The sequence below is a fragment of the Musa acuminata genome, chromosome BXJ2-4 (assembly GCF_036884655.1).
Source record: "Musa acuminata AAA Group cultivar baxijiao chromosome BXJ2-4, Cavendish_Baxijiao_AAA, whole genome shotgun sequence".
NCBI classification, from domain to species: Eukaryota; Viridiplantae; Streptophyta; class Magnoliopsida; order Zingiberales; family Musaceae; genus Musa; species Musa acuminata.
Genome location: NC_088341.1, coordinates 5,246,431 through 5,260,485, shown reverse-complemented (window position 1 = coordinate 5,260,485; position 14,055 = coordinate 5,246,431). Strand labels below are relative to the sequence as shown.

Here is a 14,055-nt window from a genome sequence, read left to right as displayed (position 1 = left end):
CCCGTCGTCGTCTCAAGTCGGTTCCTGCTCATAAACTACAACGCCTTTAGTCTCAGATATCAATCTACTTGAAGACGACACGGTAGTAGATCATGAGTCTCCCAGCAACGTTAGTTTCATGAAGAACTAGGATCACTCAGCTGTTGAAGACATCAGTAACGTTCAGCAAAAGTGCTCCTAATCTAGTCTAAATGCACGGGAAACTTGAATTCTGCAAATTTTGGAAGCAATAAGAGTAACAATGTGATGATGATTCTGCAATCTTGTAGCACAATAAAGTTTGCTCAGACAAAAACAAAACTGCATGCATGCATGCAAACCCTGTTATTCCACGACAACCCTCGTCTGGCTCTTTGGCAAGCTTCATAAACCAGTCAAAATATGTAGGACCAAGATTCCTGGACAGGATAATTTGATGCCCACAATTCTTAACAAGCTATAGTTTAAGACTAGTAAACCTATATATCTTTCGGATCATTCCACTTTGACAGTGGTCTTGTACTATTAGTCTTGCTCAGGTTGATGCATTACTATATGCATCTACCTAACAATGAACCATGAACCATGAACCCTGAAATAAATAATATTAGGAAAAGTTGTGTCGATATTACTGTAGCTCTTCCAGCTCCACAGTGATATCTGAATGTTCACTGTCTGCTACCAGTGGGTAAAAGACATGCATAACATCCAAAAGTTTACTACAGTATATGTCAGGCAGATTCCCGTACTAAGACTGGCAGCAGAAGGACTTTTAAACTTTCTCGGTGAAACTGCAGCCTTTTGGCGTTTGGCCTCTGACGTTGTCCTTGACCACCCCTGACACTGGGAGGATAGAGAAAAGAATTGAAGCATGGAAAGCAGATGCCTGTTTGCAGCACTGTTGTGTGGATGCTGCAGGGTGTAATGAGTTGGATGAAGGTGTTGCATAATGAATGTTGATGACAAGAATCTGGAATGCCATCATCTACTCACCATTCTCCCGATCACCGGTAATGCAATCGATTATTCAAGCGAAAAGTAAGAGAAAGATGACCACGTTCGAACTTTTATCTTCTTGCGAGGAGGAGCATTTTTTATCGTGTTGTCATTAGAAAGTATCAAAGGAGCGCGCCTCCAGAGAAATAGGCTGTCTCCTGGTTGTTTCTACTGTGCCTGTAACAGGGCAGGCAGAGGAGGCCAAGCCTCGCTCTCCCGTCTTCCTGATGATATAAACCACATCTGTTCAGGGATCTCTCCGAAGCCGAAGCAAAACAACGGGAGCACATCTCTAAAATCTTTCGAGGCCTCTCCGGTCTCCCCCACCTGTTCCTCGTCTTCCCCCTTGATTGGTGCCGCGGTCGGCCGGTGGTGATCCCTCGGGATCTCAAAATGACGCCTTTCCTAGTGCATCGTGGCGGTCGATGACCTGATTCGGGGGTTTGCTTGAGGAGGGTGAGTCCGTCTCTTTGTTCTTTGCTTTCTTTCTCCTCTTTTTGGCATTTTCTTGTGTTTTCTCTTGCAATTTCGGTCCTTTAGGACACCGTTTGCTTGTGATCTGTTAAATGTCGTGGAATTGATGGAAATATATATATATATATATATATATATATATATATATATTATTTTTTGACGGCGCTGAATGGATTCAGCTAAATGTGCGAAGGTTCCTCGTCGCCTTAGGGCAAATCCGAGTGTTCTTGCGAGGCTATAGTAGCAGAAAAGAACATCTGTTTCCTGTAAACATCTTATTCTCCTCCTCTCTTCAGGCAATGTAGATGCAATGGTTGTGGTTTTACTTGTTAGTACTTCAAAGAATGTAAATCTGTTCTTGTGTGCTTCGATTTTTCTGTCAAGACCTGTTTTCCGACATTTTCCTTGCCAGTGTGCATCAAGTTACCTTTCTCAGATCGGATTTTTCACTGCGTAGGTCATTTCTCCGATCTTTGCTTTTGATTTGCCTATTTTCTCCTCAAGTGCCCTAGTAATTTTCTTTTATTGCTCAAGTGTCGTGACTAGTTGCCAGGCAGTTGTCACTGTCCTGTCCTTTGAATTTGATGAAGTCCTTTGATACCTCGGGTCTTATGGAATTATACCTTCTATGCTGTTTTCAGATTCGTCCTGCAAATGTCAGCTTCCTTTCATGTTCTGACAAGATCTAGTTTGCGACGTTTGGACTTCATGCTTCCTAAATTCAATTATATGTCTTTGATATCTCTCAATTGCCTTAGTTTGACACTTGTTTGATCTTAAAAGCTTCTTTTTTAAGTTTCATGGTTGTATAATTCTTCCAAGTGACAATAAATTGACATCTGTTACTAAGATTACTTTTTGTGAAACAAGAATTCAGAAATTTCTGGGTGGCTCTTCCGGGTTTCACTTTGTCTGAAAACTCCATCTCACTGTAAATCGTTTGTGTTTTCCTCTTCAGTTTGACTAACTGTTGACTTTTTCCCCCTCCCTTTTTCTTCATTTGAAGGAAGATGAAGTCGTGCTCAAAGAAGGGTTGGAAATCCCTCATGCCTCTTCGGCTAAGTAGGTCTTCCACCCATTTTTGCATGTTCCCAAAGGTTCGATCGGCAAGCCAAACATCAGGAAATGCACCGGTTTACCTGAATGTATATGACTTGACACCAATAAATGGCTATATGTACTGGGCAGGCCTTGGGATATATCACACAGGTGTTGAAGGTATTGTCTGCTGATGCCTTTTTGGTTCGGATAAGGAATTCACAGAAAATTGTTGTCTATTAATATGCATAAATGTTTATAAGATTCTTGCAATTTTTTAAAGTAATCCCTGAATTCCTTTTTGAACACAAAATGTTACTAAGTCAAGCTCACCCTTAATCAAATTGCTCGTATTTTTCAGTACAATACATGCTTTATCACTTGTGTACATTCTTACATTCTGGCTAAATTGTTATTTCCATGCCAATTCTGTAGGGCTAGAAGCCTCTTGATTCCTATATTTACCCATAAAATTCTTAAGATTAAAGCACTTTTCCCAGGCATGATATTAGTTTTAATCCTCTTTATTGGTTATCGTAGTTCATGGGGTGGAATATGCATTTGGAGCACATGACTATCCATCAAGTGGAGTCTTTGAGGTTGAGCCTCGTCAATGTCCAGGCTTCAGGTTTAGGAAATCAATATTCATGGGTACAACGTGCTTAGACCCATTGCAGCTAAGAGAATTTATGGAACTTCAGTCTGTGAATTACAATGGAGACACCTACCACTTGATCATGAAGAACTGCAACCACTTCTGCAAAGATATCTGTTATAAGTTAACTGGCAATTCAATTCCAAAATGGGTGAACCGACTTGCTAGGATAGGTATGCTTCTGTTTTTTGTTTAAAGCATAAACAACTGTGTTTTCAGAAGAATTGTGGGTACTAGCTAGTGCCGCAAACTATTTCAACAGTTTTCTGCAACCGAGATACCTCTTGCACAACTCAAAATATTGTTTTTCACTTCATATCTACATCTTGACGTCATTAATATTTTAATATTATCATTAAAAAGTATTAGAAGCCACTTAAAATATAGGGAGGAAAAAGTTGATCTAAACATTACTGTTTCAGTTTCTTAGCAATGCAATTAAAACAATGTCTGAAACACCAACACTACAATCTGGAGTCTGGATCGGGTTTGACAGTTGGATTGAGCTATTCTGTCCTTTTCACCAACAGCATATAAAAAAGTCACAAAATGAAAATATATACTATACAAGGCAGAAAAATAGAGAAAAATTATATTCCAAAAAAATTTAAAAACTCATGGAACAAAAGCAGCCTTGACTTTATCTTTTCAAAAAAGGTGATCTAGGCTAAAAGTTTGCGGGTGATAAACGAATATACGGAGACTTTTTTTCACTTTTGTTGGTTCTGATTTTCTCTTCTTTTAAAACTTCTTTGTGCTTTATTATTGTCCTTTTTCTTTTACTTCTTCCTCTCTTGCATCCTTCTTTTATCTTTTATTGAGATTATTGAGAATTGATTCATAATAGTTATCTAGGTAGTTACCATGATATAGTAGTTATCTAGATAGTTACAATGATCTAGTAGTTATCTATAGGTAGTTACTATGATCTAGATGTTATAAGGTAGTTTCAAGAACTACCTTAATCATGGGTGACATGATGATATGGGTAGTTATCTAGGTAGTTACCATGATCTAGTAGTTATCTAGGTAGTTACCATGATCTAGATGTTATAGGGTAATTTCAAGAACTACCTCGATGATATGGGTAGTTATCTAGGTAGTTACCATGATCTAGTAGTTATCTAGGTAGTTACCATGATCTAGGTGTTATAGGGTAGTTTCAAGGACTACCTCAATCATGGGTGACATGGTGATATGGGTAGTTACCACTAGGTCCTATAAATAGGACTGTGGTTCATGAAGCAAGATAGAAGGAAGAATACACTTGAGAATATCTTGTAAGTGTTCTATGTCAATCCTCTTGTTTTAAATACTACATCAGTTTTCTTGAATCGAAAGGATTCTTTTTACTCGTATCGTAGAATTATGTTTTTTTCTTGCTCTTCCATCCCTAACATTTGTGATATCAGAGTCTAGTTTCAATCTGAACTGAGCATTATGGTTTTTAATGACAATTCCATGTCTCAACCCCTTATTTCAATCTTCTCGGGTAAATGCTATGAATTTTGGAGTATCAAGATGAAGACTCTATTCAAGTCTCAAGATATTTGGGACTTAATAGAAAATAGATATGCAGATCCAGATGACGAAATCAAGTTAAGGGAAAATGGAAAGAAGGACTCAAAGGCATTGTTCTTCATTCAACAAGCTATACATGAGATAATCTTCTCGAAAATTGCAGCAGCGACAACCTCAAAGCAAGCTTGGTTGATACTTTAAAATGAATTTCAAGGCTCATCAAGGATGATTACGGTAAAACTTCAAACCCTCCGTCGTGAGTTTGAAATTTTATTCATGAAAAGCAACGAATTGGTGCAAGATTTTCTTTCTCGAGTGATTGAAATTGTTAGTCAAATAAAATCTTATGGTGAACATTTTTCTGATCATATAATTGTTGCAAAAGTTTTCAAAAGTTTAACTCTGAAATTTGATCATGTTATTGCCATAATTGAGGAGTCAAAAGATTTATCTACATTTTCATTTGATGAACTAATGGGTTCCTTGCAAGCACATGAAACAAGGTTGAACAAGTCACTTGAAAAAAGCGAAAAGAAAGTATTTCAGGTTAAGGGGGAGTCTTCTACTCAAAAGAAAAATTCAGCAAGAAGAGAACGTGACAGAAGAGGATTTCGTGGTATAAAAAATAGAAGAGGAAGATGACACTTTGATGAGCATGATGAACAAAGGCAATCAAATTATGATAAAAAAAATTATAAGAGTGGAATTCAATGTCATTATTGTAAAAAATTTGGTCACATGAAGACAGATTGCTAGAAAAGAGAAAAGCAAGCAAGCTATATGGAGGAAAATGAAGAAAATAGTAAGTTGTTTATGACTCATTCACAAGTTTATGATATCTCAAATGATATTTGGTTTCTGGATAGTGGATGTTCTAATCATATGCTAGGCATAAAATCAATATTTAGAGATATTGATGAAACTCGCAAGTTGAAAGTTAGACTTGGAGATAACAAGCAAATCCAAGTAGAAGGGAAAGGAACAATTGAGGTGAAAACAAATCAAGGGAAGGTAAAATACCTTGATAAAGTTAGATTTTTTGAGTAGATCTATTGTATATTTTCTTTGTGAAATAAAAATTATCAAGGTATTTTACCTTCTCTATTTGTCTTCACCTCAATTGTTCCTTTCCCTTTCACTTAGATTTGCTTATTATCTCTAAGTCTAACTTTCAACTTGTGAGTTTCATCAATATATCTAAATATTGATTTTATGCCTGACATATGATTAGAACATCCACTATCTAGAAATCAAATATCATTTGAGATATAATGAACTTGTGAATGAGTCATAAACAATTTATTATTTTCTTCATTTTCCTCCACATAGCTTGCTTGTTTTTCTCTTTTCCAACAATCTGTCTTCATGTGACTAAACTTTTTACAATAGTGACATTGAATTTCACTCTTATAATTTTTTTTTATTATAATTTGATTGCCTTTGTTCATCATGCCCATCAAAGTGTCCTCTTCCTTTTTCATTTCCTTTACCATGAAATTCTCCTTTGCTACGTCATCTTCCTGCTGATTTTTTGTCTTCTTTTGAAGTAAAAAAACTCCTCCTTAACCTGAAATACTTTCTCCGCTTTTTTCAAGTGACTTGTTCAGCCTTTTCATGTGCTTGCAAAAATCCATTAGTTCATCAAATGAAAATGTAGATAAATCTTTTGACTCCTCAATTACAGCAAGAACAAAATTTTAAACTCATAACGGAAGGTTTGAAGTTTTACCGTAATCACCCTTGATGAGCCTTGAAATTCATTTTGAAGTATCAACCAAGCTTGCTATGAGGTTGTCGCTGCTGCAATTCTTGAGAAGATTATCTCATGTACAGCTTGTTGAATGAACAATGCCTTTGAGTCTTTCTTTCTATTTTCCCTCAGCCTGATTTCATCATCTGGATCCGCATATCTATTTTTTATTAAGTCCTAAAGATCTTGAGACTTGAATAGAGTCTTTATCTTGATACTCCAAAATTCATAGCATTTGCCCGAGAAGATGGAAATAAGGGGTTGAGACATGAAATTACCATTGAAAGTCATAATGCCCAGTTCAGATTGAAACTAGGCTCTGATACCACAAATGTTGGGGATGGAGGAGCAAGGAAAAAAACAGAATACTACGATACGAGTAAAAAGAATTCTTTCGATTTAAAAAAACTGATGTAGTATTTAAAATAAGAGGATTGACATAGAACATTTACAAGATATTCTCAAGTGTATTCTCCCTTCTATCTTGCTTCATGAACTACGATCTTATTTATAGGACCTAGCGGTAACCACCCATATCACCATGTCACTCATGATTGAGATAGAATCCAACATTTTATGGAAGAACGAAGCATATAGAAATACGCTATTATTTCATCAGGGATCTTGTAGCAAGTGGAGCCATAGCAATGAAGTATTGTGGAACAGATGAGCAAGTTGCAGATATCCTCATCAAGTCGCTTCCAGTTCAAAAGCATGTTTATTTCATGTCGCAAATCGGTGTATATAACTATGAATCAAGGGAGAGTATTGAGAATTGATTCATAGTAGTTATCTAGGTAGTTACCATGATCTAGAAGTTATAGGGTAGTTTCAATAACTACCTCAATCATGGGTGACATGATATGGGTAGTTACCACTAGGTCCTATAAATAAGACTGTAGTTCATGAAGTAAGATAGAAGGGAGAATACACTTGAGAATATCTTGTAAGTGTTCTATGTCAATCCTCTTGTTTTAAATACTATATCAGTTTTCTTGAATCGAAAGGATTTTTTTTACTCGTATCGTAGTATTCTGTTTTTTCCTTGCTCCTCCATCCCCAACATTTGACAGAAATACCTAGTTTTTCTGAGGTAGCTTAGATTCAACTAGTTATCAACCAAGATTGTCAAGCTCGGCCTGAAGTGGTCAAGATTGTAAATCCTACCGAGTTCAGTGAGGTTGTTCGATCCCTGATAAGTCTTAGGGTTTCAAATTGGCATAGCTCAAAGAAGGAGAAGTCGGACAGTTTGGAGCTAGTCCAGCATTGGGATCAACAGCTAACGATTCTGGTTGTATGATTTGAAATAATGGAAGATATCCATGTGATAAATTTGATTTAGCATTTGTAGAGTAATTCATTAATATAACCTTCTTATAGAATTGTTTATTTGAGTATGTCAAAATCTTGTAGGTCACCAGATTATGATTTTCTTTTTGTCATTGACTTGTCTGTAGCTAAATACCTTGTGCAATCAACTAAGGTACAGAACACTTGATTCGTTTGGATGCTAGGTGGAGCACCAAAGAGGATTTAGTGCCAAATGGCAAGATAATTCCCATGCCTTAAATGTTGTAGTTTGATGTTCATGATGTTAACTACAGATCTATTTGTTTCTCCAATTCTAAGCACAAACATTTATGTAACCTGGATATTTTAATTGCCAAACTTGTATTGGGTTCGCATATTGACATCATCAGGTAACTTTTTAATCCCTGTTGGATACTTCAAAATTATCTACCAGTTTTTTAAGATTTTAACAAACTGGGTTCTATTTGGTGATTCTTGGGGATGATTTCTGAAGTTTTCTCGGACATTTGTCCTCTGGTGAGAAGATGCATTTGTGCTAGATTTGTGGGAAATCACTTGGCATCTGTTTCAACTTTCAACAATGTATGGTAGTTTTCTTTCTTGTTGAGTGAAATTTTGTAGGCATCTAGTCTGATGCTTGCAGACTGGGATCCAAATGCATTCAGCATACATGACATCCTTGGCATCTTTTACAGATGATGTAGATTTGTTCAATCTGTATATGTTCGAGTTGCAACTAAATGCTATGGAGAAATAAAACCTTTTTTTTTTACTGCATGTACTGAATTTGAACCTCAGACATGGAAGCATTCTTCACTGGTCAAACAATAAGTTTGAAATCAAGATGTCTTTTCTTCTTCTGTTTGTGGACAGCGTTATATTACTCATTTTTTTTATCATTTTATTTTATTTTGTTTCTTATATCAAATTTTCTGGACATATCAAATAACAGCCTATTTTTCTGCAGGCTCCCTTTGCAACTGCCTACTGCCCGAGGCACTTAAAATAACTGCTGTTCAACATGGCCCAGACTCTCCATCTGAGGATGGCGAGAAAAGGAGTCTGAGAAGTGCTTTCGGCTGTCTATCTTCGATTTCTATGCGACAGAGACAGTTCTCTGCTTCTTCTCTTCTCTTGACATCTCCTTTTAGAGGGTCCCTTTCGCATTGGGATTTCAGAAGGTCTGGTGCTATTCCATTGAAGGATACCTGAAAATTATAGGATCTTTTGATCAACAAAACAGCCTTGGCTTCTGAGATCTTTTTCCTGCAAGAGATCTTGTCAAGAATGTTGATCATAGTACAGAATGATGGCAGCCCATAACATCTAAAAGCTTTGGCCTTGTTACAAAAGCTCGTCATGGATGTGAAGGTTACGGAAAAATGTTAGTTTGATGTCAAGAACTAAATGAAGGTAATGATACTTTCTGTTATCTTAGGTTGCTCACTTGAACAGAGACTCTTGTAGGTTTGATTGGATCTGTTTTTTATATGATTTTGTTTAGAACTTAGAGGTACCCAAAATTTTGGGATAACTGCGTCCGCCCTTTCCTGAAATTTCATGCTTGCTTGGCCTTAATGTTGTACTGCTAACAATTTCTTTTTTGCTCGAAATACTCTTTGATGCACAGAACTTAGATGAAACAAACTCAAAAATAGTTTCTGGCAATTGTTTGAGTTGTATAGTAGAAAATGGGGCTTTAAGAATTCCACCGAGAAAGCATCTGATGGATTCCTGAATAATGCAATACGATAATGAAAATGAAAATTTGAAACTTTACACAATAGATAGAAATGCTGAATAATCACAATGCTCTATGCTTCTGCTCCGATATCTCAAGAATATTGGTTGGCAAAGAAATATATTTTGTTGTGCAATTTTACCACTGAATATGCTTGATAAACTTACTGTTCTTCAGCTGCGACATGATGTTCTGAATTTTTCGAGATGAGGATATTCTATTTATTTAGATTTAGTTCTATTTTTTAGCCGACGATAATGATGCTTTCGCAAGATACAACCTATTCTTTGGTATTGCATTGAACGATTCTGCAACTTGTCATGAATTACTATTGCTTGGTAAGTTGCTCATGGTGACATTATTTTTTATTCTCTTTCTTATCATGCTTAAATGCATTATATATTGTCTGTTTATACTTGTGAATGATAGATATTAGAACAGTGGATTCAAGGAGCAGTGTGTTTGTCACTTCACCACAACCACTTCTGGGTCTATTTGCTTGAGCTGCAGGAAAGTGACAACCATGAGCAGCTTTTGATTTTTCCTGGTACTGTCTCTTTCAAACTTATTCATTGAAAGCCCTGCCATTACAAACTCATGTCTCTCTCACCAGGTCAAGATTCCTTTTAATTCCCAGATTTTTGTATTCTCTCAAGAAAGATTACTCCTTCAAATCATTTGTGCACAAATTCCATCCACCCTACTGCACCTTGGTCTTCTGATCTATCTTCTTTTTCCTTTCCTTTTCTTTGACCAAACCTGCCAATCTTAGAAAGAGTTTTTGAGTGATGAAACTAGACACGGGCAATAGTTTGCTTGTCTTGGGAGATCAACAGTACTTCTGTCACTTAAAAGACTTACAGAACTGGATGCTTGCAACATCATCATTCTGATACATTAAGACTACTGCAGCAACCTTAATTTACTACTACAAGCTCCTGTTACTGTTAGCGAGGAGATTAACGACAATGGACGAGGGGTGATCCGATGAATCATGATGATTACAGCAACAATCTCTAGACACCATATAGATCTGCCCACTCCATCATCATGTAGTTGGTGAAATCGTACTCGTTTATGCAGATGAGTTCAGCTTCTTCTCGCTGCCATTGGAGGCTCGCAGCTGAGAAGCACGAGCTCGGGCTGCCATCGCCGCTCTCGCCGTTGCCGCCAGAAGCTCCATTCATGCCGGAGGCGAGCTTCCTTACCTCCTCCTCTGCTTCCGAGAGCTTCTCCTTTAGCTTCGACACCTGCCATTAGAAACATGTGATCTCAGCTTTGCTGCAGTCAGCTTTGACACTGCAAACAAAGAGAGATGGACGAACCTCGTTCTCGAGGTGGCACTTCTCGAGGACGACAGCGTCGTGCGCCAGCTTGAGCTCGACGTAGGCCTCCTTCACCTGCTTGCTTTTGTGCCGCGCCCGCCGGTTCTGGAACCAGACGGCCACCTGCTTGGCGTCGAGCCCGAGCTTGGCGGCGAGGTGGGCCTTCCTCCCTGCCTCCAATTTCCTCTCGTCCATAAAGCTCATCTCCAGCAACTTCACTTGATCCTCACTCAGTCGCCTCTTCTTCGCATCTCCCTTCGCCTTCTTCCTCCTTCGCCGCGTCCTTTTCTCGCCGACCGAGTCTGGAAAGGAACAAGTCAGTTCTTGCAATGCATGATCGAGTGACCACCAGAAACTGGGACATGGACATGGACATGGACATGGAAGAGGAAGGCAAAAGAAAGTATTGGGAAGTGGATTGACCTTGAGGCATCTGAGAGCAGCGTTCAGATGCCCAGAGGGAGGGGATCTGCACCTTCTTTTCCTCGGTCATATTCTTTCTCGTGCACGGTCCACCTTCCGCCCTTCAACAGTGCCCAATCTCTTCGCTCTCTTCAACTATAAAGGAAGAAGGATGCTCTGAATCTTCCGTTTCGGTAGCTTAGCTCTCTACCCTACACAGAATAATGCAAGGGAGGGGGGAGGGGAAGGGAGACCGATGTTTACTTGCCATGGTTGAAGTCTCGCGGCTTATTTATAGGTGTTTGGTGGACTCGAAGGCCATGGAACAACGGGCAGAATGACACGAACGCCATGGCTCATGATGGGGAGAGACGTGTATGGGGGTGAAACCGAGGTGAGAGGAGTTCCCTGCCATTTTTATTCGGCTCCTTACTTGGTTAACGTCGGGACGCCATGAAAACAATGTGATCTGACGACGTTGTTGGACACTCCAACGTCGAATATAATGTACATTTTCTTTCTCTGGTGTTCTGCGTAGACAGACAAGCAAAATGGCCACTCTGCTGTGTTTTTTTTACCTTCGTGACAACGTTTTCTTCCCTCTATTGCAAGTCGTATGCCACCGTCCTTTCCCTTAGATGCAAGTCGTAAGCCAGCGTCTTTCTCCGTTAATTGGATAGAGGGTGAGAGAGTTGCTTGGTTTCCTGATTGGAGGCTGTCCTGCACATCCTCATGACTCTTCTTCGTTTCTGAGGTTAACTCTCTCCATGCCTCGGGTAATCTACCCTGCATGCGCAAAGCAAGTGCCGTGGTAGACTGGATTAGAGTGATCATGGTTGCTAAGTATGATCAACTAAGGTTTATATGCAGACTCAACCCATATATTGTATGTAATTTCTGGCTGTTTATGATCTTCTAAACCTGGGCTCATACTCCCAATAGTAAAAAGAAGTCAACTTGGTAATTAGCTCAGAGAACAGTCCAAATTTAGGCAATAACCGAGGTTACTTTGCCAGTCAAATCCACTTATTCCAGCTTGGTTAAGTCGCTAATCCCTGCATTTGCCGCCAAGCCTTTCTCTAACAGCTGCAGGTTGCAGAGCCGCAAGGGTTGGTGAAGAAGGCACATGGGGCACACATTGCAGATCTCAACACGCGTCGCCATGGCTCGGCACTCCTTCAGGAGGGGACCTGTTGCCTCGGTATCTTGTGATGAGCTCTTCATGCTGTCAGTCATCTTATCCTCTCCGTGCCAATGGAGGGTCTTTGTCTCAGCAGGGGATAAAGATCAACCCTATGCATCTCCCAACAAAGTTGCAGACTATACATACATTACAGAGGAAGGTGGCACATCTCCATTCACCAATCTGTGGTCAAGCATGCACCAACTGTCCATGGTTTAGTTTATCTGATCATGATTTGACCAATGTCTCCAAGTGATTCTTGCTTTACATATGCTGCTACCACAACCAGTGACATCAACTTTTGGAAAGCTCGGCAGAGCCGTCTCACACTTGACCTGTGTCCATTGTTGACACAATAAGCTGCATCTGGTTCCCTGAAAAGGATGAAATGGAAACTTGGAAGGCCCCCCCCCTGGCTTTTGGGGTTGCTGCAATCTCGCCTCTACGAGGCAATTCCTATCCTCAACTCATCTCTAGCAGCCACTGTCTTGTTCTTCTTTCCCACTTTCCCTGCAATGGTGGCAATGCTTATCTAACATACCATAATCATTTCTGCACTGATCTCTAGCTGGCAGGATTAACATAACCATGAGTGGCATGGGAGGCTGATGGATATGGAGCAATCCACACCCCCCCATCTTTTCTGCCACCTTTAGGCCTCAGCAGTCACTTCTCAAGTGATGTTTCACTTGTTTCGCTCCATCGATGATTTGGCGCGAAGCAATCTTTTGGTGTTTGGACTTTGGAGAAGCCATGAAGAGGCTGGTGACTTGTAAAAGGTTCGTAAGGGCCAAATTGGATTTACGGAGGTAGAGGTTGGTGAAAATATTAGGCCAAGAAGACCATTACGAACAGAGATCGCTCGACTTAGGGAAACAGATTAGATCGAATTCACCATAGTAAAAGACAGCAAGCATGCTTTCCACTCCATTCTTACGATTTGGGCAGAGCAGGTGATTAGGATAAAAGAGGCTAAGCACCATTAATCAATTGGGAGAGGGAGGGCAAAGGCGTTGTACTTATTTAGAAGAAAAGACAGATAGATTGGCAGTGTAATATAAATCGACATGAGTTGAGAACACATGTGCGTGCCCTTCCTTTGTGTTGGATTCTTTCACATGCCTAAAGTCTCTCCTCCGCCACTACAACACCCTTTGACATAAACCAAAGATTACATCTTTTTTCTTGTTCCGGACACTCCCCATCCCCTGTTTCCCGATTACCAACCTCCAATTAGAAGCGTTAGCCAAATAAATACTCTATCTAATCCTTCAAAGGGTGTACGATTGTTACTAGATCATGGCTGGCTCTTCCACAAATCCACGCAATCAACATTGCAATCTAGTAAACTAATTGCATCCGTCAAACTTTATAACGTGGAGCCTTGAGTAACACACGATCAATTCTTTTTATTCGAGGAAGGGATTCTTATCAACTCAATGGATCTTCCGATCGACTTATAATAATAATAATTTCGAGTTGATCGTATAACGGAAAGTGAAGGCTTCAGACCATCCAACTTTATTTTGTGAGCAGCTTTAACTCAAAAATTTATTTTCCCCGAAGGATAAGTGAGATTTGAATCCAAAATTATGTGATATGTTATTAAAATCTTTATCAACTAAGTTAATTGACATATTCAATAATAATAATAATAATAATAATAATAATAATAACTGA

The 14,055-nt window shown here is 39.1% G+C and overlaps 2 protein-coding genes across 2 annotated transcripts; one reads left to right on the top strand and one right to left on the bottom strand.

Annotated features, from left to right (window-relative positions):
- The first annotated feature begins 1,121 nt into the window (after positions 1-1,121).
- Positions 1,122-9,330, top strand: LOC103980832 (deSI-like protein At4g17486). The gene is made up of 4 exons (XM_009397348.3): positions 1,122-1,431; positions 2,456-2,667; positions 3,028-3,315; positions 8,692-9,330. Exons 2-4 carry the CDS (start codon positions 2,460-2,462, stop codon positions 8,934-8,936), a joined length of 741 nt encoding a protein of 246 aa, XP_009395623.2. The 5' UTR covers positions 1,122-1,431; positions 2,456-2,459; the 3' UTR covers positions 8,937-9,330.
- A 913-nt stretch (positions 9,331-10,243) lies between these two features.
- LOC103980830 (homeobox-leucine zipper protein HOX14) lies at positions 10,244-11,595 on the bottom strand. Its single transcript, XM_009397347.3, has 3 exons — positions 11,214-11,595; positions 10,791-11,092; positions 10,244-10,715 (listed from the first exon to the last, which is right to left on the bottom strand). Exons 1-3 carry the CDS (start codon positions 11,281-11,283, stop codon positions 10,482-10,484), a joined length of 606 nt encoding a protein of 201 aa, XP_009395622.2. The 5' UTR covers positions 11,284-11,595; the 3' UTR covers positions 10,244-10,481.
- Between the last annotated feature and the right edge of the window lie 2,460 nt (positions 11,596-14,055).